General features: G+C 32.2%; 1 protein-coding gene and 1 long non-coding RNA gene across 2 annotated transcripts; both read left to right on the top strand.

Moving 5' to 3' along the window:
• Positions 1-646: 646 nt before the first annotated feature.
• LOC128283889 (uncharacterized) lies at positions 647-10512 on the top strand. Its single transcript, XR_008274257.1, has 3 exons — positions 647-1032; positions 8526-8577; positions 10456-10512. It is a non-coding gene; the product is annotated as an uncharacterized LOC128283889 (long non-coding RNA).
• A 15002-nt stretch (positions 10513-25514) lies between these two features.
• Positions 25515-26401, top strand: LOC108460730 (uncharacterized). Its single transcript, XM_017760342.2, has 2 exons — positions 25515-25836; positions 25923-26401. The coding sequence occupies exons 1-2, from the start codon at positions 25615-25617 to the stop codon at positions 26247-26249; spliced, it is 549 nt and encodes a 182-aa protein (XP_017615831.1). The 5' UTR covers positions 25515-25614; the 3' UTR covers positions 26250-26401.
• The last annotated feature ends 128 nt before the right edge of the window (positions 26402-26529 follow it).

Below are 26529 nucleotides of genomic sequence, written 5' to 3'. Positions count from 1 at the left end.
TTAAACCTTAATCTCAAACCCAAACCTAAACCCTGAGGTTTAAGGTTCAATGTTCAAGATTCAAAATAAAAAAAAAATTAAAATTATGTGTCAATAACATGAAAAAAAGTACACTAAAATTACTATTATTTTTAAATTGGTTGCACAACAATAAAAAATTTAACTTACGAAAAAACAAAATAATTAAAATTTGTAAAAGAATTTAAAAATTAATTATTTTAATTAATTTAATTAAAATTAAATTAAGTTAGAGAAGATATAAGATATAAATAAATATATAATAATATTTTATTATATTTAAAATTTAATAATATGATATTATTTTATTGGTACTTAAAAGTTATATTTTACAAGATGATTCTAATATAATTTATTTTCATGTTTTATTCTCTCCAGCTTATTTCTCCTTCCAAAAAAGCATCTCAATATTTGCTTCTGATGGTGCCAATTGCTCAAGTAAATTAATTCAATTTAAACACAACTTTATACCCCTTAATAGGAATGAAATAAAAATCCAGAACATTCAATAAGATAGCTTTGTCGCCGGAAAAATTAAAGAGAGTTGCCACGTGTGCAACGTCATGAAAATGGCTAGATGTTTCCAGATTTTTCTACAGCAAGCCGTTGAACGAACGGTAAGGAAGAGGTGGACCACCCGCCACCCTTTCCCCCATCAAACGGTCACATTGATTTTTAGTTTTCAATATTCTCTTTCTTTATTTCGTGGTTATGATTAACGCTTTGAACCCTGAAATTTGAAATCCCCTAAAGCACCTTAAAGCGTGGGCTCCATTTTGCTTTTGAAAACTTCCTCCTTCCTACTTTTATTTTCCCGAAGAGATTTCAATTCCCCTGCTTTTTCAAAATTTCTGAATTTTTTTATATTTCATTTTTATGGTTGCTTTCATTGAGATGTGACGATTTTTAATCCTAATTATTTAGTTTACATCGATTTTTAAATATCCTTTCCTTTCTTTTGCAGGTCACGAAAATGACCTCAGCTCACTCCCATTTGCCGCAAACCCTCAAGCGGTAAGGCTGTTTTTTTTTTTTTTAATATTTGTAATTTCCTGTTTGGTTCTTGGGAAAATAAAAAAAATGTAGCGTATATCTAGTAGATAATGCCAAACACTCGGCCATTTCCATTTTACGAACTTGCGTTGACGACACACTTCCTGATTTTTGCCACTGTCTGTCATCACAGCCGTCATTGGCCAAAGCCAAACTTTTCTATCACCAACCCACCAAGTTACGGAATAGGGTTAAAGTTACTTAAAAACTTTTGCGTTAATGGAGAAAACAGTAACGCTAATCACCGCCGTAAATTCGAATTTAATTTGATTATCTAGACGTTGAACTTTAAGTCTTTAGTTCAGCCCCAAAAGAATTTAAACTTCTGGTTTAATATTGAATTTCATCCTTTTACTTTGTAAAAATTACAAATTGGTCCATCAATATTAATTTATAAGAATTTAATCCATTTAGTTGCTCTAATTGATTGATACTATTCAACCTCTTTGTTAAACCACTGACTTGAATTAGAAAAATATCGGCAATTTACATGTAAAAAATTAGTTTCACCTATTCGTCAATAACTAGGTTAACTTTTCAGTTTTTTTTTTTAATAATGATCAATTTCTGACAAAGTAAAATGAGGGACTAACTTCTAAATTAGACCTAATATTTTCTATTATTGATACATTTTTATGATAATTTAAAAAATAAAGTAATGTGAAATAATTTGAGTGGAAAGTGGAATCTTTGTAAATTCAACCGAGAATCAGAGGGCAAGGGAATAGGGAATAGGGATCTTTGTTAGTTGAAATCATAGTCTGGGAATCATCTGCCAGAAAAAGAAAAAAATAAAAAAATAAAGATGTCTGAAAATTTGACAGAGAATCAAAGTGTTTGTTTTTACATACGTTGAAAAAACTGGGATTAACTGAAAATAATCAACAGACCAAATATGATTAAAGAAACTAAGTGGATTGTACTTTAGTAGGTAAAAAAAGAGAGATGAAAGCCTTTTCCTAAATGCATTTATTTTTTACTTTTTGGGATTTGTCGTATACAGTATATGAACAATTTTACAAAACATAGGAATTTAAGTGCTTTTTTTTTTTGTGGGGGTAAATAAATATTTTATTAATGCAAGAATATAATGGTTTAGGAGATTGCATGATCTTATCTAACTCCAACCATATATTAGTAAATAAAGTATTAGAGGGACCAACCTCAAGTGTGGGTTTGGGACAATTTTTTTCTCAATGCAAGTGGCTAACTATAAAACAAATATAATTATCTGTTAAGAGTTTGTGGGTATATAAAGGTTATTTTTATTCTTTTAAGAGATTGTAAGGTTGTTATTAATTATATTGGATTTTAATTAAATTTGATGTTAAATTGGATCCAACATTTAAATAGGAGACACAAATTTTCCACTACTATATTCTTTATTCACGAAATTCAAAATTAAAATTTTATTTAAAAGATATTTCAATTCTTAGAATTTAACCTTGAGTTGAAAACTCAAAGCGCTACCTCAAAAATTGGCATTCCTTTTAACCTATTCTTTTATATTTAATTATTAGGATATTGAAAGTTCTCATAGGATGGATTAATGTACCTTTTCATAGTTTCTACTTTGATTCCATTCAGCCTTGTTGATTATTTCTATATATCCTTTAGAAAGGTGGAGCCGTGTATTTATATGATATAATTAATGTCTATTAATGTGATATCTAGGTAGGCTTCATGCATGCTAACACGTATCTTACTTTAGACTTAACATGTGTTTATGCGGTCCCATGTACGATCTCATATGTGATCTCGCAAGAGGGTGTAAGTTCCCTTTCTACGAACACTTAATATCAGGCAAGCTCGATATGTGAACCGCATAAAGTCTGACCCAGATCCATTCGGGTTGTGGGTCAGTATAGTAAATATCATAACAATTTATTCCCTGCGTAGTTCGAAGAAGAGTTATAAAGTGACTCTTCTTGATACTTAGTTCTATAAGTCAAAAAATAATATAAAGAAAAAATTGTTGAAAAACTTGTTGAGTACGTTTTACATTCTTAATTTGCAACATATACTTCGCCACGTGTGAAGAAAGAATATAGTTGTGTGTAGTTGATTGTGTCCTCATTTTTGGTTATATGTATCGTTAAATTGTGAAAAAACCCTAGAAAATCTCACTATTCGAATATGAGACTTTGAAGAAAAAAAACCATTATCAAGAAGAGCATTTTTAAAGGTAATCTCCCTAAAATTCCCATCGTATTTTCCATTCTTCTTTCTAGTTTTGTTAGTGATCCATTGCCAGAACTAGAGGAAGTAGTCACATGGTTCCAAATAACCCTTTGCAACACCATAAAGTGAGAAGTCTAATAGAAGTTAAGGCTTACGTTTGTTCTACGAAGGTGGAAGAAATGAATCGAGCCTTGGTTATATAAAGAATTCAAGTACTAAACTTCGCTTAAGATTTTTCAATCCTCGAGGGACTACATCATTTGAACGACACCAGCGATGGTAACTTTTTACTCCCTTTGCACGTGATAGAAGTAAGGTTTCATTTACCACTTCACCCTTTTTTTTGGCATCTTCTCGATGAATATGGAATAGCTTCCGGACAATTGTCTGATTTTTCTTAGTGGATCACGATGATATACTTTATTGAATGTAGTCGGCGTGATGAAGTGTCGTTGATTGCCATTTTTCAAAACTTGTATCAACTAAAGGCCTACAACCGAAGGGGTTCGGTAGGTGTATTTTACTTCACTTTCCGAAAAAGAGTGGAATTTATTATTACGAATTGCTGTTCTAACCTTCATCTAAACTGCCGCAAGTATATACGAGTTAAATACAAGCTTAACAGTGGTTTTGACTTTCCAACCAAGTGGTCAATACCTATCAAAAATATGTGTTCAAGAAAATGATATATTATGACAAAAATAGGCTGGGGACAATATTATAGACTTCGTTGGGGTTGCGTGCTAAACTTGGAGGAAATTCTAACAGTGATAAATGTTTTTTAGTATTGCCTATTAAATTTGAGCCCTAATGGATGGAGGCAAGTTGTTGTTGATGATAGAACTACCAACACAGTTCGTATGGCCACATGGAGCTACTGATGAATTAAGGCTTATACTGTTGAGAAACAGAGATGAGCCTAGAATTTTTTTTATAGTTTTTATAAACTAAGGCCTCTTCAATGGTCTTCCAAATCTTCAATGAATATAGAGAATGGTGCGAACCCTCTTATGTTAACTGTTGGTGTTGATATTAGACTTATTGGTGGTATAGGCATAACTCGTGGTGTTGAAGAAAATCTTAAGAAATCCACCAGTTTATCCAGAGAAATCAACGAATACATGGATGTGCCATATTTTATGTAGAGTGTGTGAGGAGGTCCTTCTAATACTGTTGTTGAGGAAGGTAGTGCAAGAATTAAAAAAAAACAAAAGACTACTATAAGAGAAACTAACATTGTACTAAGCAGCAAAAATGAAGGTAGCCCAATGAAGGATCTTCGTCGAAAGAAAGGAAATGGTCGTATTGAAATATCTAGTAACGTAGCTTTATCACTACAGTTTCTGCTAAAAGCCCATCTCCCCCAATCTCTCATGTTAACTCTTCACTAGCACCAAGGTCGACAACTCACATCTTTGGAGTTGTTGGTGATCATGGCCCCCTAGTGGTTTTATGAAGTTTACTATTTCTAATGGTGAAAAAGGGACTTTATTTCCATGGTGAGAGCATATCAGTATGTAGAAGTTTCCCTTTAGTTCCAATGAGGTGATAAAATAATGGAACAATTGTATGTCTTAAGAAGTCAAGAAACGCATCTGCCCATCTGAGTCATCCAACGGTACAAGTAAACCTTCATTGTAAGAGTTAGCATTCTCTTTATGAGTGCTTTTAGCCGAGGCTGGTATAGTCAGCATGATGCTTGCTGAAGGCATTAATAGATTGGAAATTAAAAAGAGAGAAACTGAAAATGTTCACCAATCTACCTTAGAAGCTTTACAGAGAGCTTGCGAGCTTCATGTGAACATGGTTGAAGATAATAGAAAATTACTGGAGCAGATCAAGAGGTTATAAGAGTATCTTTCCCTGCCAAAAAAGACGTTGAAAAATTATATTGGGAGACCGCAAGTGAATGAGCTGATAAGAGTGTGTTGGAGGTTGCCTTAAAAAGTATGGATGAACAACACAAATTTGCTATAGCTAACTTAGTTAAAAGTCATGAGGAAGCTTTGGAGAAGTATAAAAGGGATACTATACAAAGCTTCTAAGATTATTTACTCGATTTGAAATATAACTTCCTGTTACATACTCAAGTGGCTGGTAGACCTTTTGATGCTCGCGGAGTCAACTTTGATGTTATGAATGAGCTTATTGGTGCTCAGTTGGATTTTGACGTCAAATCTTCTTCTGAAGCAGCTTAAGAAGCATTTGTGGAGAAATGGAAAAATAATCTGTACTTCGTTGAAGCTCCTATTGAGACTAGCGTAGCTCTCACAGCTGGATGTAAAGGTAATAAGAATGAATGAGAGAATAAAGAAGAAGATGAAACACCCACCAATCCTCAAGAAAGCAATGTTAATTCATAATTTATTTACTTTTGTTGTACTTAGTATTTTGAAATTGAAATGAAAAAATTCATAGTTGTTTTAAATGGTGAACAATATATTTGAGTTATTAACCTAAATGAACTAAGAAGCAAAGTTTGTGAAATCCATTAGCTCTAACAAAATTGTCCTTAATTTTCAATTAACTAGAGTTAGGTTGCGACCTTAAATTAGCTAACTTTAACAATATCAGCTGTAATTTTAAACCAAACAGTTGTTCATAGTTGCAATCTGAGATCAGCTAACTCAAATAAAATTTATTCATGATATTAAATAAAATGAAATTAGGTTACGGTCTTAAATCAACGAGCCTTAATAATATCAATTGCAATCTTAAATCAGTGAGCTGTTTGAAGTTGCTATCCGAGATCAGCTAACTCAAATAAAATTTTTTCACGATTTTAAATTGAATGAACTTAGGTTGCTATATTAAATCAGTGAACGTTAACAATATCATTTGCAATCTTAAATCAGCGAGCTATTTGGAGTTGTGATATGAGATCAGCTAACTCAAATAAAATTTGTTCACGATCTTAAACCAAATGAACTTAGGTTGCGATCTTAAACTAGTGAAGTTTAACAATATCAACTGCGATATTAAATCAATTAGTTGTTCAGAGTTGCAATTTGAGATTAGCTAACTCAAATAAAATTTGTTCATGATTCTAAATCGAATGAACTTAGGTTACGATCTTAAATCAGCAAACCTTGACAATATCAGTTGCGATCTTAAATCAACAAGCTATTCAGAGTTGCGATCTAACTCAAATAAAATTATTCATAAAATAAAATAAATATCATTTGTAAATAATACTTCTTTATTGAAAGACAAATAAATCATTCATTCATAATACTTTTTCAAGTGGCGTGCATTCCATGTTCGTGACAGAATAGGACCTTCCATCTTTGCTATTCTGTATGCTCCATAGCCTATCTTTTTTACTACTTTGTAAAGTCATTCCCAGTTTGAAGCCACTTTTCCTTACTGCGACGCCGTAAAACTAGCCTCGGTATTTCTTAAAGCAAGATCACATACCTGAAATTGATTGTTCCTAACTTTGGTATTATAATACTGGGCAACTTGTTGAGCTCATACTACGTTCCTGACTTTTGTTACCTCTCTAATTTCATCAACGAGATCGAGGTTGAGTCATATGGCCTCTTGATTAGCATTCTTATCAAAATGGATTGTTCTATGGGATCGCATACTTATTTTAGCAGGGATCACTACTTCTATTCCATACATAAGTGAGAATGTAATTTCTCCAGTTGTTGTGTGATGTGAGGTTCGCAGGACCTAAATAATTCTTGGTAATTCCTCTAACCATACACATCTAGCCTTATCAACATTTTTCTTCAAAGCTATTAAAATCTTTTTGTTCATTGTCTCTGTTTGACCATTCGCTTGGGGTGTCTTGACAGAACTTTAGGCTAGAGTAATCTGTAAATCTTTGTAAAAAAATTAAATTTTCCTCGAAATTGGATTCCATTAACTATTACAATTAGGTGTAGGATGCCAAACCTATAAACAATGGACTTCTAAAGAAAGGATTCCTTTTGATTCTCCATAATTGTGGCTAAAGCTTCAACTTTCATCCATTTAGTGAAGTAATCTACAATAACCATTATAAATTTCTTATGTGTTGTAGCTATCTAAAAGGGATCCAAAATATCTATTCCTCAAGTTGTAAATGACCAAGGGCTTGACATTATTTGCAAAGGCTCTACTGGTGATTGTTGCATTTGAACATATCTTTGTTAAGCATCGCAAGTATGAATCATATGGTATATGTCCTTTTGCACAATTAGCCAATAGTACATTTGTCTAAGAACTTTTTGTGCTAGTAGCCTTCCACCCAAGTGATCGTCGCAAATTCCCTCATGAATTTCTCTCATCACATACTCAGCTTCCAAGGGTGCAAGACATTGCAATAGTGGCTAAAAATACCCCTTTTTATAGAGTACACCCTCTAGAAAGGTATACCTAACAAATGTATAATAAAATAAATGGTTTTAATTGACCAAAAAATGAATAATTTTCAAATGAATTGGTATTTGAAATATAAACAATGATGTCATACCTTGCAGCTTTATATTGCAACTTGGCGAGCTCCCTTTTATTAAGGTGGCGTTCGTCTCCTTGCAAGGCTTAGATGATGGAGGTCATCTATGTTTCTTCTTAGCTCAAATTAAAGATTTGTTAAATATCATAGCTTGGGACATCTCTATATTCTTCCAAGATATTTTATCTTTGCTCAATAATAACATATGATGCCAATTTTGATAAAAAATTTGCCTTTGTGTTGTCCCTTCTTAATAGCTTTTGACTTGCTCTTTTTCAAACTTTGTGAGTAACTAAGTAGACATGGAATGGTATTTCTTCAATAATGGTTCTTTCACTTTATATTCCCCACTCATCTGTTCTGCTACAAGCTAAGAATCTATAAGTATGGTTAGTTCTTTTGTTCCTAGTTACTAAGCTAATTGTAATCCCGATATTAATAGGTTGTACTCCGCAGCATTGTTAGACATTTGAAAGCCAAAAGATAGTCTATAATGCCATTTATTTTTATCGAGATCAATTAGAAGAACTCCTAATCCTGACCCTGTCCTTGCTGTGGAGCTATTGACATAGACTGCCCAACACTTTGACTTCATAACTAACCTTGTTTCATCTTGTGACGAGTTAACTACTGCATTTGAAAGATTTGATGACTTACCAAAAGATCACTCTACTATAAAATCAACTAGGATCTAACCCTTTTATTGTCGTCCTTGGAACATATTCTATACTAAATTCAGCTAATTCAATTCTTCATTTCGTCATTCTTTCTAAAGTATCTACTCTAGACAGAATATCCTTAATAAGTTGATTCATCATGACCCTTACAGGATGAGCTTAAAATAAGGATGCAACTTGCGAGCTGCCACAATTAGAGAAAAAGTGAGTTTTTCTGTTTTTGAATACCTTTACTTACCATTCTGCATCACTTTGCTGACATAATACACTGGGAACTGGCGAACTCCTTCTACCCTGATTAAAACTGCTACTACTGTCTTATCTGAGGTTGGTAAATAAAGATACATAATTTTTCCATGCGAGGCGGCATCAAAAGTGGTGAAGACGTAATATACAACTTAAACTTCTCGAAAGCAACCTGACATTCTTCAATCCAAGTAAAAGAAGTTCTCAAAGCTTTAAAGAAGGGTAAACATTTTTTTACCATTCTAGAGACTAACCTGTTAAGTGCAGCCACCCTCCCCATTAGACTCTAGATATCCTTGATAGTCCTTGGGGGAGGCATATCCAAAAGAACTTAAATCTTCCTTGAGTGTACCTCTATTCCCCTCTCTGAAACTAGGAAGCCTAGAACTTTGCTTGCTCTTACACCAAAACACACTTCTCTGAATTCAACTACATATTGTGAGCTCACAGAATGGCGAAAGCCTCCAAAAAATCTTGAACATACCCCCGTAGAGTAGAACTCTTCACTAAAGTAGAACTCTTCACCAACAAAAATTTTGACACTATGCTCAATTTACTTTTTAAAAATTTTGTTAACCATCCTCTGGTAAGTTGTACCCTCGTTATTCAAACCAAAGGGCATAACTCGATAGTAGAATAAACCATCGTCTTTAATAAAGGCTTTATTATCCTGATCTTCTGGAGCCATTGATATCTGGTTGTAACTAGAAAATGCATCCATAAAACTCAAGAATCTATGCCCCGAGCACGCATCCACCAATCTATCAATCGAGGGCAAATGAAAGCTGTCTTTAGGGCATGCTTTATTGAGGTTGGTGAAATCAATACACATTCTCCACTTTCCACTAGCCTTCTTCACTATTACAACATTCAAAACCCAATCAGGGTTGTAACGACCCAAAGTTTACGGGTATCAAAAAATTCAATTTTTGAGTCATTATTTTTACAAAATGAATTCGTAAATATTTATTAGAAATATTTACGAAGTTAGTAGTGTGCTTAATTAGATTTTGGTTAAGTGAATTAGCTTGAATTAAGGCTAATTTAGTGAAAAGGCTAGATTGAATAAAGTGTGAAAGTTTAATTATAGAATAAAGAAAAATTAAGGGACTAAATAAGTAAATAAGACAAAATAAGTGCCAAGTGTATGGTAATAGTGAAATACATGTGGAGTTTGTATAAAACATATATTGATAATTATTAGTATTTACTTATATAATAAGTAAATAATATTATATTATAATTATATTAATATTATAATATATTAAGTAAATAAAGAAAATAAAAAGAAAAATTTTAAAAGAAAGAACAAAGAATGAAAACGAAATAGAAAGGAAAGAAAGGGAAAGAAAAAGAAAAGGGGAAATTGAGGTTTAAGGATTTAAAGCTTTAAGTGGTAAGTCAATTTAGCTCATTTTCTTGTAATTTTGATGTTTTTGGAATCCTAGAACAAAGCCCTACTTGAATTATGTTGAAATTTAGAAAGTTAGTGAATTTTTAGATGTTAATTAAGTTGAACAAATAGATGAATTATGAGATAAAATGATAGAATTTCAAGTTAGAAGTGGGAGAAGGATTGAATTGTAAAAAGAGATAAGTTTTGTTATAGTAAGGACTAAATTGAATGAATTGTAGAATTGATGTTTTATGGAGGAAGTTAAATGTTAAGACTTGTAAAAGCTGGATTAGAATGAAAATATGGGATTGGTTTTAAAGAGAAAGATTGGTTATAATGGAAGGACTAAATTGGAATTTATGTAAAAGTTACATGGAAAATAGAAGAGTGTGTTATTAAATGATATGTATTGATGATTTTAAATATTAATTTTTTCGTAGCTAACGTAGCACCAGAAACGTCATCAAAGAACGGAAAAGAGGAAGTGAGCGAAGATAACGAATAAACTCGAGAACTATGATTTGTATTTCTATAAACTGAACTTAGTAATTGTTTATTGTATTTATTATTTAAATTGTATGAAAAATGAAAATGAGGTAAGTATTGTTATCTTACTGTACTGTTTTGAAATGTGAAAGTTTAAATTTAAAAGAAACTGAAATCCCTATTAATAGTGCCGGGCTAGTTAGATATAATTGGCATGCCATAGGATTGGAAGTGTTCAAAGATATTCGAATTTGTGTCGACAAAGCACTTTGTGTGCCATACTATTACTGTTACTGTTACTGTTCCGAATTTATTCCGATGAGATACTCTGTGTACCGTACTGTTACTAATATTGTTACTGTTATTTTTCGGCTTCGGCCGATGAAGCACTATGTGCTTTACTGGTGTGTGGGTTGGATCTGCGTATCCGTTTAGGTTAAGTTATGTTAATAGGGGTAAACTACTGTACTGAACTGTAACGTCCCTTAACCCTTATCCGTCCCCGGATCAGGATTACGAGACATTACCAGTCAGTACAGTTTAGTTACGAGTAATGCAAAAACATTTTATTAAACAAATCAGAAATTAGTCATATTGTCCCTTTATGGGCCCTCGAAGTCCAATATGAACAGTAAAATCAATTCGGGACTTAATCGGAAACTTATAAAATATTTTGTAAAATTTCAAATTTTCCTTAAATGAACAGTACCACACGCCCGTGTTGCATATGGGACATGCCCGTGTCCTCTATCCGTGGGGCTTTTTGACTTGTAACTTATGAACAAATTAATTTCACACGGCCAAGTCACATGCCCGTGTCTTTAGCTCATGTGGATTTATTTTGTAGCATTTTAGGTGCAGTTTTTACACGGCCGTACCTCACGCCCGTGTTCAATACCGTTTTTTCCACATGGCTGAGACACATGGCATTGTCTCTGCCCGTGTGCTTAATTTGAAGCTAAAACTCAAGATGCAGAGGACACACGGCTTAACAACATGCTCGTATGCAAGCCGTGTGTCTCACACGGTCTGGTCAAACGCCAGTGTACCAAGTCGTGTGGACTCAATAATGAACCCTTCACACTTTACTAGCCAACCCTGTAAATTTCAAACCACAACCAATACAAATACCAATACTAAACCAAGCTTATTTATATTTATATTTAAATTTACATCTTCATATTAGACTTAATTAAGTTATATGCTCAACCATTACCATTTATAACAACATTTACAATAACATTCCAAAATGACCACTTTTGACATCCTAGGTACATGCCATTACGAGTAATATACATGCATTACCTCATTGAATTCGGGATCGGCCTGGGATGCTGATTCAACGGTCTAGCTTTATTTAACCTGCGCACGGAAACAAACCGTACGCTGAGTATGAACTCAGTGGTATTTCTATAAACCGATACCTAAATAAATAGTAAATCATATAACAATGAACTTTGAGATTTCAATCTAATAATCTTAATAGTTCAATCATTTATTTTCATTTTATAATACTAAGATCTTGTTAATCAATTTCAATGAAATATATATATACAGTTTCAGTGTTGATTCAATATCAGTCGATTTTTCATTATCATACAGTAATAACCAATATTCAGTATTATCCAAACATTCAGTAGTAGTCCAATATTCAGTAACAATCAGTTAATCTTTATTGTTCAAGATCGCTTAGTCAAAAGAATAATCGCTTAATCAAGAATAATCATTTATTCAAGAATGTCATTTATTCAAGAATGCTTAATTATTCAAGAGCACCAATTATTCAGTACCTTTATTTACCCCTATTAACATGACTCAAACCTGGACGGATACACGGATCCAACCCACACACCGGGATAGCACACAGTGTTTCATCGACCAAAGCTGGAATACACTGTGTTAGTAATGGTAATAGTAATAAGAATAATGATAGCGAGACGGTACACAGAGTACCTCACAAGCATAAATCCGACAAGAATAAGAATAAAGAAGGTACAAAGTACCTCTTAGGAACGAATCTGGAACAGTAACAGTAAAGCGACACTTATAATGTCTTATCGACACACAGTCGGAATATCGCTGAACACTTCCAATCCTATAGCATGCCAACTATATCTGACTTAGCCCGATACTGTTAATAGGGTTTTCGGTTCACTTTCTTAATTCAACACCACTTTCACATTATTCATCATCAATTCAATAAATTTAACACATTCCAAATCAATCCATTTCAATTATAAAGTACAATAATTCATACTTTAATTACTTACCATAATATTCAATGAAAATACAATAATTAACAATCAATTTCACCTTTCAATGCATTACCCTACACATTAAATAATAAATTCAACAATTAAATATTAAGTTCGGATTATAGAAACACAAAACGTAATTTCCGAGCTATCCCTTGTCGACTTTGCCTTGTCCTTTCTTAGTTGAGGTTTTTCGGCACAATGTTAGCTACAGAAATCAATTAAATATTATCAATACACTACCATTCAATTTCACATTGAATATTTCAATTTTTATTCAACTTTTGCCTAGATTCCAATTTAGTCCCTAAACCGAGACTAGCTTTTATTCTTCACATTTAACTCATTATTTTCGTTAAATTTTCACTTTAAACTAATTTCAATTCTCTAATTTCACCATAGGACCATAATTTCAAAATTCTTTCAATTTAGTCCCTACTATTCAAAATTTATGATTTACTTTACAAATCAATCCTTATTTCACTTCTAACTTGAAATTCTATCAATTTAACCCTTAATTCTTTAATTTATTCAACATGAACATTATCTAGAAATCTAATCACTTTTATATCAACTTAATTCCATCAAAACCTTATTCCAAGGCTTCTAAAACATCAAAATTAAGTAAAAAGGGCTAAATTGACTTACCTATTAAAGTTTAAAACTTCAAAACTTCAATTTTTCCCTTTTTCTTTTTTTCTCCTTTCTTTCCCCCATTTTCGTTTGAGCATTCTGTTTCTTTTCTTTGTTTTTCTTTTTTATTTACTTTATATATATTGTATAATAACTTAATAAATATCTATTTAATAATCAATATCTTTATTACAAGTGTAATATTACTTATATTTACACATTTACTATATCATCACCTTACACTTGTATTTCTATAATTTATTTATCATATAAATATCTTATAATATAATTATTTAATTAATAAATATCTTTTACTAAATAATAAATATCTATTTAATATCAAATATATGTATTACAAATATATGTATTTTAATAATATATTTGTACCAAATCATTACTATACACTTGTTTTATTTAATTTATTTAATAATATAATATCAATTTAATAATAATAACATTAATATTTACTTAAATAATAAGTAAGTACATACATGTATTACAAATATATGTACAATATTTATTACACATTATTTTATTTTTATCACACACTTGGCACTCATTTTGGCTTATTCACTTATTTAGTCCCTTTTAATTTTATTTATTCTATAATTAAACTTTTACATTATATTCAATTTAATCCTTTTATCCAATTATCCTTAATTAAACTAAATTCACATAATTAAAGCCTAATCAACCACTCGATTAACTTCGTAAATATTTTTTAATAAATATTTACGAATCTATTTTTCAAAAATGGAGACCCGAAAACACACTTTTTCGGTAACAGTAAAATTTAGGTTGTTACATGAACACTGAAAGATACTGACTGAAATTGCATTTTCTTACTTATTATGATTCTATTGATAAATGCTACTATAATATAAAGATAATTGAATGAAAGATTATAAAGTTCTTATTGATAGAATTTATGTTATGTTTTAAATGCATGTTAAGTATTGATTTATAGCAATACCACTGAGTGTATACTCAGTGTACGGTTGTTTCCGTGCACAAATTAGGTACAAATGTAACTAACGTCTCAGCATCCAAACCAACTCCCGAACTCAAAAACTTGGTGATGTATCTTATCTTAAGGAATGACATGTACCTAGGTTGTTTTGATGTTATTTTTATATATAAGAGATGTTAGTGAAGAATGTTAATAGCTGGCTCATAAATGTAAAGTGTATGATATAATATAGTTCATTTTGAACTAATTTGAATGGTTCTTAAGTATAAATTTTGGAGTTGTTTCGTTTAATGGTTGTTAAAATACATTTGTTAGATTATTATAATAGTAGAATTAATGTGTATTAGATGTGTTTAATCATGTTTGGATTGATTGAAAGATAGGACTTTAAATTTGCTTGTTATTCAAGGCTTGTAGGGTTGGTAAATTTGAACTATAAGGTTCATTTTGAGTCCACACGGCATGTCACACGGGCATGTGATCAGACCGTGTGAGATACACAGCTTGCATACGGGTATGTTGTTAGGCCGTGTGTCTCCTGCATCCTTAAACGTGAAGTCAGGATAGTACACGGGTAAAAAACACGGTTGTGTTCTTGGTCGTGTGAAGGACACGGGTTTCAAGTATGGTCGTGTGTGAAAATCGTGTGAAAATGGCTTAAAAATGGTGAAAAATTGTTTACCACACGACCTAGCCACATGGGCGTGTGCCCAGGTAGTGTGCCCCTTTGATGCTTAAAAAATTGCAAGTCAGAATTCCCCACAGGCTGGCCACACGGCCATGGGAGCCACATGGGCTGGCCACACGGGCATGTGCCCCTTACTTCAAGAAAAATTTTCAAAAGTCTTCCAAAGTTACTGGTTTAGTTCCAAATCATTTCTAAAGTATGAAATGGGCCCTGTAGGCCCATAATAGGGACTTTATGGTAAAATTTGAAAATTTTTAATTTGGAATGCAAATTTATAATTCGATTTTGTACAAATGATACTGTATAAGTTCGGTAATACCTCGTAACCCTATTTCGGTGACAGATACGGGTTAAGGGGTGTTATAATTAGTGGTATCAAAACTACTCAGGTTTAGTCGATTCTAGGACTAAATCGAGCTCGGAATTGAGTCTAGAGGTACATGCCATTATTGAATTAAATTTGAGTCAGGATTGGATGCTGAATTATATATTGATTGAATTGTTTCTGTTTTATAGTGTTAAGGATGTCTGACGAAAGGATTGAAGAAACTGATCAAGAAATTTATAGTGAAGATAATGAACTGTACGATATGAATGAATCAGAGTTTGTAACTCCAAGTGCAAACTCAGTAAGTAATCAACTGTCAAATACTGGAAGGGGTGGTATTATAGAAAGACATAATACAAAATTACTCAAAGTAATAGCTGATGCTCTTCAAAGAACAGTGGGAAATATACCTGCAACAACTACTACTTCTACTGCCCGACGAGCCCCGAATTAATGAATTGCGAAAATATGGAGCTACTGAATTTTTGGGTTCGAAGGGAGATGATCCGTCAAAAGCTAAAAACTGGTTGGAAACTACAAAGAGAATTTTGAAACAACTCGAATATACCCCACAGGAAAGTCTAACGTGTGTCATTTCTTTACTGCAAGAAGAAGCATATGTATGGTGGGAGATAGTAATTCAAAGTGTATCAGAAAAACAAATAAGTTGGGAATTCTTTCAAAGAGAATTTCAGAAAAAGTATTTGGGGGAAATGTACATGGAAGATAGAAAACAGGAGTTTTTAACACTGAAGCAAGGTGAAATGTTTGTAGTAGATTATGAACGTGAATTTTTGAAACTAAACCGATATGCAATTGAATTTGTACCAACTGAAGCTGACAGATGCAAGCGATTTTTAAGAGGGTTGCATGATGAATTTAGACTACAGTTGATGCCATTTCGAATTATTGAATTTGCAGTTCTAATAGAAAGAGCTAAGATGATTGAACAGGTGCTGGGGGAAAAATAAGAAGTCTGAAGCTACTCATTCAACTGAAAAATGTCCTAGAACTACTAGTTCAAGTCTACAACCTAAACAGTCAAAGGAATCTCGAGGTAATTGGAGATTGAGCACTAGATCAGAAGGAGGTGATAGAAGTCGAAGAAAACAGATAACTGGATCCATTGTTAGTGTTAAAAGTCCAAATCAGAATACTGAAATTCCATAATGTGAACACTATAGGAACAGACATAGAGATGAGTGTAGAAGATTAACTAGAGGTTATGTCCAATGTGGATCCACTGATCATTTTGTAAAAGATTGTCCGAAGATTAGTAAGGCAGCACCAACAGTATCACAAAGATCTGAATCTGCTTCTAGAAGTCAAAGGTCAGGCAGAAGTGGTCCAATTGCTAGAGGAGGTATGAGAAGAACCAGTGAAAATGCTATACAACAATCTGAAATAAGAGCTCCGGCCCGAGCATATGTTGTAAGAACTCGAGATGAAGGAGATGTTCATGATGTAGTGACAGGTATATTCTTATTACATTCAGAACCTGTTTATGTTTTAATAGATCCAGGATCGTCACATTCCTATGTTAATACAAAACTGGTTGAGACGGGAAATTTAAAACCTGAATTATCTAGAGTAACGATAGAAGTGTCTAGTTCAGTGGGGTAAACTATGTTAGTGAATCAGATATGTCGAAGATGTCTATTAATGATTCAGGATAAAATCTTTTCTGTTGATCTGTTGATTATGCCATTCGACGACTTTGATATTATACTAGGTATGGATTGACTATCAGAACATGAAGTAATTTTAGGCTATTATAAAAAGAAATTCACTGTTCAGAATGAAGGTGGTGATCGGATTGAAGTAAATGGTATTCGGACCAGTGGGATAGTTCGTGTTATTTCAGCAATTAAAGCTAGTAAGCTTCTTAATCAAGAATGTGCTGCTTTCTTAGCATATGTTATTAATTCGATTCGCTTGAGAGCCGGCAAAGAAAATCTGAATGACGTGAATTTCCTGATGTGTTTCCTGAAGAATTGCCTGGATTACCTCTTGATCGGGAAGTTGAATTTGTGATTGAAGTATACCCGGGTACAGATCCAGTGTCAATACATTCATATCGTATGTCACCTATTGAATTAAAGGAGTTGAAGATACAATTACAAGATTTATTGGACCGAGGTTTTATACGACCTAGTACATCACCGTTGGGAGCTTTAATGTTTTTCGTTAAAAAGAAAGATGGTTCGATACGGTTGTGTATTAATAATCGATAGTTGAACAATGTGATTGTTAAAAATAAATACCCGTTACCTCGTATTGAAAATTTATTTGATCAATTAAAGGAAGCTTCTGTGTTTTCAAAAATTGATTTGAGGTCGGGATATTATCAACTAAAGGTAAATGAGAGTGATGTACTGAAGACAACATTTCATACACAGTATGGACATCATGGATTTTTGGTGATGCCATTTGGGTTAACAAATGCTCCGACTGCTTTTATGGATCTTATGAACTGAATTTTTTAGCCATACTTGGATCAATTCGTAGTGGTTTTTATAGATGATATTTTAGTATATTTGAAGTCTGAAACTGAAAATGAACAACATCTTCGAATTGTTTTGCAAATATTGCGAGAGAAGCAATTGTATACGAAATTGAGTAAGTGCGAGTTTTGGTTAACAGAGGTTGTATTTCTTGGTCATGCTGTATTAGCAGATGGGATTAGAGTAGATTCAAAGAATATTGAAGCTATAATTCAGTGGAAAATTCCCAAAAATATGTCAGAGGTACGTAGTTTCCTTGGGTTGGCTAGATATTATCGAAGGTTTGTGAATGGATTTTCAAAGATAGCTTTACCGATGACAAAGTTGCTACAAAAGAATGTTCTGTTTATTTGGAGTGGACAATGTCAAAAAAGTTTTGAAATGTTGAAGCAAATGTTAACAGAAGCACCAGTATTGACTTTACTGGAGTCGAGAAAAGATTTCGTTGTGTATAGCGATGCTTATTTAAATAGTCTTGGATGTGTATTGATGCAAAGTGGAAAGGTAATTGCTTATGCTTCAAGATAATTAAAACCACATAAACGTAACTATCTAACTCATGATCTGGAATTAGCAACGGTGATTTTTGCTCTAAAGATTTGAAGATATTATCTGTATGGTGAGAAGTGTTATATCTACACTGATCATAAAAGTCTCAAGTATCTTCTGACATAGAAAGAATTGAATTTGAGACAACGTTGATGGATAGAGCTTTTAAAAGATTATGATTGTGTTATTGACTATCATTCGGATAAAGCTAATGTGGTAGCGAACGCATTAAGTAGGAAGGCTGCAACTAAATTGAGAGCAATGTTTGCACAGCTCAGTATTGTTAATGATGGAAGTCTTTTGGCTGAATTGAGAGTAAAACTAGTAATGCTTGATCAAATCATAATGGCACAGTTAGAAGATGAAAAGCTAATGAAGAAGAGGTATATAATGCATGATGGTATGATAGAAAATTTTAGCATTGATGAACACGATTATTTAAGATATCAGAATCGGTTTTGCATTCTAACTACTTTAGAATTGAAAGAGTTAATACTCCGAGAAGTACATGATAGTTCTTTTGCATTACATCCCAGATAAATAAAGATGTACCGTGATTAACGGGAACTGTATTGGTGGCTAGGTATGAAGAAAGATATAGTGGAATACGTAGCTAAATGTTTGATATGTCAGCGAATCAAATTGAGCATCAGGTTCTGACTGGATTACTTCAGTCTATTAATATTCCTGAATGGAAATGAGACTGTATCACAATGGACTTTGTAACCGGGTTACCATTGTCAGCAAGTAAGAAAAATACTATTTGGGTGATTGTTGATCGGTCACAAAGTCAGTTCATTTTATAGCAGTCAGAACGGATTGGTCACTTCAAAAGTTAGCAGAAACTTATATCGGAGAAATTGTGAGACTACATGGTATTCTTGTATCAATAATTTATGACAGGGATCCACGGTTTACATCGAGGTTCTGAAAACAGTTGCATGAGTCTCTTGGTACTCGACTTCATTTTTGTACAGCTTTTCATCCACAAACTGATGGATAGTCAGAACGAGTCATTCAGATTTTAGAAGACATGCTCTGAGCTTGTATCATTTATTTTGAATCAGGTTGGGAATGTTATTAACCGTTAACTGAGTTTGTATAAAATAATAGTTATCAATCAAATATTCAAATGGCACCGTATGAAGCTCTATATGGTCGGAGATGTCGATCACTAGTGTGTTGGACGGAATTAAATGAAAGAAAAGTTATTGGTACAGAGTTAATTCAAGGAACGAAAAGTACTATTAAAAAGATTCCAGAAAAATTGAAAGCAGCTTTTGACAAGTAGAAATCACATGCAGATCTGAAACGACAGGATATTGAGTACTCAGTTGGAGACAAAGTATTTCTTAAAGTCTCTTCTTGGAAGAAAATCTTGAGATTTGGTTGGAAGGGTAAATTGAGTCCATGATATATTGGACCATATGAGATTATAGAAAGAATTGGACATGTAGCATACCGTTTAGCTTTGCCTCCTGAATTACAGAAGATTCATGATGTTTTCCATGTTTTTATGTTAAAAAGATACCGATTTGATCCTTCTCATGTGATTTCAACTGAAGATATAGATATTCGACCTGATTTGTCATTTGAAGAAGAACCGGTTAAAATACTGGCATGTGAGGTAAATGAGTTATGGAATAAACGAGTTCCCTTAGTAAAAGTGTTGTGGATAAGTCATAATATTGAAGAAGCAACGTGGGAACCAGAGAATACAATGAGATCACAATACCCCCATCTCTTTTCAAGTAAATTTCGAGGACGAAATTTATTAAGGGGGAGAAATGTAACGACCCAAAGTTTACGGGTATCAAAAAATTAAATTTTTGGGTCATTATTTTCGCAAAATGAATTCATAAATATTTATTAGAAATATTTACAAAGTTAGTAGTGTGGTTAATTAGATTTTGGTTAAATGAATTAGCTTGAATTAAGGCTAATTTAGTGAAAAGACTAGATTGAATAAAGTGTGAAAGTTTAATTATAGAATAAAGAAAATTTAAGGGACTAAATAAGTAAATAAGCCAAAATGAGTTCCAAGTGTATGGTAATAGTGAAATACATGTGAGTATGTATAAAACATATATTGATAATTATTAGTATTTACTTATATAATAAGTAAATAATATTATATTATAATTATATTAATATTATAATATATTAAGTAAATAAAGAAAATAAAAAAGAAACAAAATTTAAATAAAAGAACAGAGAATGAAAACGAAATAGAAAGGAAAGAATGGGAAAGAAAAAGAAAAATGGAAATTGAGGTTTAAGGATTTAAAGGTTTAAGTGGTAAGTCAATTTAGCTCTTTTTCTTGTAATTTTGATGTTTTTGGAATCCTAAAACAAAGCCCTACTTGAATTATGTTGAAATTTAGAAAGTTAGTGAATTTTTAGATGTTAATTAAGTTGAACAAATAGATGAATTATGAGATAAAATGATAGAATTTCAAGTTAGAAGTGAGAGAATGATTGAATTGTAAAAACAGATATAAGTTTTGTTATAGTAAGGACTAAATTGACTAAATTTTAAAATTGATGTTTTATGGAGGAAGTTAAGTGTTAAGACTTGTAAAAGCTGGATTAGAATGAAAATATGGGATTGGTTTTAAAGAGAAAGATTGGTTATGGTGGAAGGACTAAATTGGAATTTATGTAAAAGTTACATGGAAAATAGAAGAGTGTGTTATTAAATGATATGTATTGATGATTTTAAATATTAATTTTTTCGTAGCTAACGTAGCATCGGGAACGTCATCAAAGAAGGGAAAAGAGAAAGTGAGCGAAAATAACGAATAAACTCGAGAACTACGATTTGTATATTTATAAACCGAACTTAGTAATTATTTATTGTATTTATCATTTAAATTGTGTGAAAAATGAAAATGAGATAAGTATTGTTATCTTACTATACTGTTTTGAAATGTGAATGTTTAAATTTAAAAGAAACTGAAATCCCTATTAACAGTGTTGAGCTAGTCGGATATAATTGGCATGCTATAGGATTGGAAGTGTTCAGGGATATTCGAATTTGTGTCGACAAAGCACTTTGTGTGCGATACTATTACTGTTACTGTTACTATTCCAGATCTGTTCTAATGAGGTACTCTGTGTACCGTACTGTTACTGTTATTTTTCGGCTTCGGCCGATGAAGCACTATGTGCTTTACCGGTGTGTAGGTTAGATTCGCGTATCCGTTCAAGTCTGAGTTATGTTAATAGGGGTAAACTACTGTACTGAACACTAAAAGATATTGACTGAAATTGCATTTTCTTACTGATTATAATTCTATTGATAAATGCTACTATAATATAACGATAATTGAATGAAAGATTATAAAGTTCTTATTGACAAAATTTATGTTATGTTTTAAATGCATGTTAAGTATTGGTTTATAGAAATACCACTGACTGTATACTCAGCGTACGGTTGTTTTCGTGTACAGGTTAGGTACAAACGTAACTAACGTCTCAGCATCCAAGCCAACTCCCGAACTCAAAAACTTGGTGATGTATCTTATCTTAAGGAATGGCATGTACCTAGGTTGTTTTAATGTTATTTTTATATATAAGAGATGTTAGTGAAGAATGTTAATAGCTGGCTCATAAATGTAAAGTGTATGATATAATATAGTTCATTTTGAATTAATTCGAATGGTTCTTAAGTATAAATTTTGGAGTTCTTTCGTTTAATGGTTGTTAAAATACATATGTTAGATTATTATACTAGTAGAATTAGTGTGTATTAGATGTGTTTAATCATGTTTGGATTGATTGAAAGATTGGATTTTAAATTTGCTTGTTATTCAAGGCTTGCAGAGTTGGTAAATTTGAACTATAAGGTTCATTTGAGTCCACACGGCATGTCACACGGGCGTGTGATAAGACCGTGTGAGATACACGACTTGCACACAGGCATGTTGTAAGGCCGTGTGTCTCCTCCATCCTTAAATGTGAAGTCAGGATAGTACACGGGCAAAAGACTGGGCCGTGTGTCTTGGTCGTGTAAAGGACACGGGTTTCAAGCATGGTCGTATGTCAAAATGGTGTAAAAATGGCTTAAAAATGGTGAAAAATCAGTTTACCACAGGGCCCAGCCACATGGGCGTGTGCCCCTTTGATGCTTAAGAAATTGCAAGTCGGAATTGCCCACGGGATGGCCATACGGGCATGTGCCCCTAACTTCAAGAAAAATTTTCAAAAGTCTTCCAAAGTTGCTGTTTTAGTTCCAAATTATTTCTAAAGCATGAAATGGGCCCCGTAGGCCCATAATAGGGACTTTATGGTGAAATTTGAAAAGTTTTGGTTTGGAATGCAAATTTATGATCTGGTTTTGTATAAATGATACTGTATAAGTTTGGTAATGCCTCCTACCCCTATTTCGGTGACGGATACAGGTTAGGGGGTGTTACAAGGGTACTCCATCTCCTTCATAAATCCTGCTGACGACAGTTTCCCTACTTCTTGCCTTACTGCCTCTATGACCTACGGAGCACGCTTTCTTTTCTTTTGCTTATTTGATTTAACTTCATAGAACACATTTAACCTGTGAACAATTACTTAAGGATCCACCCCAGGCATGTCTGCAGCCGACCATATAAAAACATTAGAATTCAGCCTTAAATAGTGGATCAAATCTTTTATTTCCTCCTCTGCCAATGCCTATGAAATTTTCACCACTTTATTCACATCATCATAGAACAACTGCAAGGTTTTCGTGACTTCTGTCTCTTTTGTCTTTTTAATTCTGTCTTCATCCCTCACGTCCAAATCCAAAACTTGACCATCCATTCCTGTCTGCAATGAGCATTGTCCTTGCTATACCTGTTCGTGTGTATGTTTGATCGATAACATGGGACATTGTCTTACTATTCGTTGATCATACTACATAAAGCCTATCCCTGCTATTGTAAGAAATTTAATCTTAATGTAAAAAGTTGCAATCATCATCTTTGCCATTCTCGAGCTCAATATACGAACTGTGTAAAGTCTGACTCGAATCCATTCGAGTTGTAGGTTAATATTACTAAATATCATAACAAACCTTTTCCTCTTCAAACTCGATTTTTTTTTCATTTTGACTCCAAAAAAATTGTCTTTCATTTTCTCTTAATAAAATTAATTTTATCTCCCAAATGATCAATATAATTTCGTATTCAAATTTCTTTTTAAACTTGTGTAGCTGAAGTGAGTTTAAAATATATACATAGGGTTAATTCAGAAAATATTATCTATCCTCCAATTGAATTCTAAAAGTATAAGAATTATACCACTTAGCTCATTTTGTTTAGTTTAGACACTAAATATCAACTTAAATCTAACATGAATCATATTTACATGTCAATCATATTATAAACATGTGTATCTATTACATAAAGAGTTTGAACATATCATGTTAATATATATGTATATATATAGCTTTCATAAATCTTATCGACATGATTTATTTTCATTATCACATTATATCCAAATTATTCATACAACAAATATATATTTAAATTATGTTTTACATCTAATTGACTTATTGGATTGACAAACCAACTTCACTGATATAACATTAATTTTGAGTACTTAGTTAGAAAAGTTTACATACCAAAAATAAAAAATAACTGATAAATTTAAAAAGCTTAATGCAATTAAATAATATATATATATATATATATATATATATATATATAAACCAGGAATGTTCCCTTTCCCTTAAAAAAAAAAAAGATGGTGGAAATGAAGTTAGTGGTCCCTTAAATCATTCATTAAAGACTAAAAAGAAAAAAAAAAGTAACAAAAATGATGGCAACAGTTGTCTTGGCAAATGGCAAACCGAATACCATACTCTACATATTAAATTACAAAAGCAATTCTCTGATAATTGAATGTATACAACATATAACATATATAATCATAATCATAAAATTAATAATAATTTTAAAAAGGCTTGTGAAAATCTGACCCAAATACTCTGTTTTGGCAATGAGTTCTAATTTATTCGTTTTCAGAACATGACTACTGAATACTGATATCTTGTTTTATTGTATAAATTTTTCTGATGGAAGCTGCCATTTTTGTTTTATTGATGAAAAAAGAAAAAAGAAAAAAAAAATAAAAGGTGATATAAGCCAAAAGCTCTGTGTTTTTCATGTGTTTTGTCTTCTTCGTTTACTTTTTTTTTTTTTTAATAAAATTATGAGTCGTTAGTTTATTATCTTCGGTTGATTTTTAAATTGAATTTATGATTTTTTTTTTAAATTTTAGCTTTAGGGATTTGACAAATCTTGAACAATAAGAATATATTTGGCATTCTTTTGGGTGATTGAAATGTATAGATTTTGTTTTAACCATGCTGTGCATAGATTAAAAATTTTATCATATCTCTATCGCATGTTAGATTTTCAATTATCACTTTTGAAGTTTTTAAACTCTATTATAGTGATAGCTTTATTGACATCAAATTTTTAATTATATATTTCACTGTTTTTCATAAATATTATGAACTCACATTTGCTTCAATTATTTTTTCACAGCGGCAGGAAGTAGAGGTTATCTTGGGTTTGAACTCAATTTTGGTGTTACACTAGAACACGGCAATTGAAAGCTTTAAAAGATAAGATTTAAATATGGCCAAATTTTGCTACTAATTTATCTACTTGGATTTTTAATTTTTTATTTAAAGATTTTATTAGTATTTTTTATCAAAATTTTTCTATTAAATGAGAGTAGCTTAATTATCATGTTAAGAAACACTAATGGTATTAATTATTTCACTTAAATTTTATTTTATTGTAAATACTAAATCCCTAATTTTATTGTAACCTTTAAATTTGTTCATGGTGTCTGCCTAAACCTTTTTGTTAAAGAAATGGAGTGAGAGAACATTTGGGCCTAAAAGGCGAAAGAAAAAGTAATGAAGTTGGACATAAGTATGTAATTAGAAAACCCATTATTTCACGAAGGTCCAATCCACCATTAGGTGTTAGCCTCTGGCTTCTCTTCAATTGAGGTCACCTTGTAAAGAATATCGTAAGTTCCAAGCTAGGTTTAGGGTTAACTTTTTATTCCCTTTTAACTTTATTCACATATATATAAGAAATAACAAACGCACTGTCCAATTCGAAACGCTGTGATATTCCCTTCTGTGTTTATTCTTTGAATAGAGGGTTCTTTGGAGAGTGATATCTCAGTGATGGATGCAGAAAAGAAGACTTGGTTTTGGCTCGACCGAACCTTGTTAATGTGTTTGCTTTACTTTGCTGTCGATGGTAATAAACAGCACTTTATTGCCACGCTCGTCGCATTGATATTGCATGATTTCGTAGTTTACATGGTCAAGCTCCTTCTCCAGGATATTTATGCTCTTTTCTCCACTCTGTTACACAACTTGAAGTTAAGATCTTTAAACAAAAGCGTAAGTGCCTTATTATTATTATTGTTATCATTATGGTGGATTGAATTTGCATGCATGATCTGACATTCATGAATGTATTGTTTCAGGATACCATTAAGGGAGGAAATTACAACAGCATGAGAGAAAAGGAGGAAGTAGAAATAAGGACAACAGTGAAGAATGAAAAAGAAGGTGAAGAGGGAAGCATGCAGGTGCAAGTTGCATGTGAGACTTGCGGGATGTTCAAAGAGGAAGAAGCAAAGAAAGCCAAAGGGAAATACAAGGATAAGTACAAGAAAAAGTTGCTGCAAAAGGAGGAGAATTTTGATAGAGTTAAAAGCACTTTGAAAGATAAATATAATGAAGATAGAGACAAGTGGGAAGAAGAGGGAAAGTTGCTCAAGATAAAGTATGAAGAGATGCGATGGACATAAACCAAACAAAAAACCCTTTAATTACTTAGTTATTAATGTTATATTGATAGATGACGCCTTAAGAGGGCATATTAACGAATACTACTAGTTCTGATGCTTTTTAAATTTATGGGTATATTGATATATCAATGTTTATTCCTGTTGAAGAAAAACATTCAAGTTTAATGTTTACTTGAGAGAGGATAATCTTAAGCACTCTTCAAAGCTTTACTCAAGAGAGGATTACTCAGAACTGCAAAATCATATCATCAAATGAAATCTCCATCAGGCATGTTTGCAA

This window comes from Gossypium arboreum, chromosome 2 (assembly GCF_025698485.1).
Source record: "Gossypium arboreum isolate Shixiya-1 chromosome 2, ASM2569848v2, whole genome shotgun sequence".
NCBI classification, from domain to species: Eukaryota; Viridiplantae; Streptophyta; class Magnoliopsida; order Malvales; family Malvaceae; genus Gossypium; species Gossypium arboreum.
This window is presented reverse-complemented; position numbering and strand designations above follow the sequence as displayed.

Excerpts from the sequence above, each read along its gene's own strand:
- LOC108460730 (XM_017760342.2), top strand. The coding sequence starts at position 25,615 with ATGGATGCAGAAAAGAAGACTTGGTTTTGGCTCGACCGAACCTTGTTA. Across the intron at positions 25,837-25,922 it reads TAAGATCTTTAAACAAAAGC|GATACCATTAAGGGAGGAAA; the intron begins GTAAGTGCCTTA and ends GTATTGTTTCAG.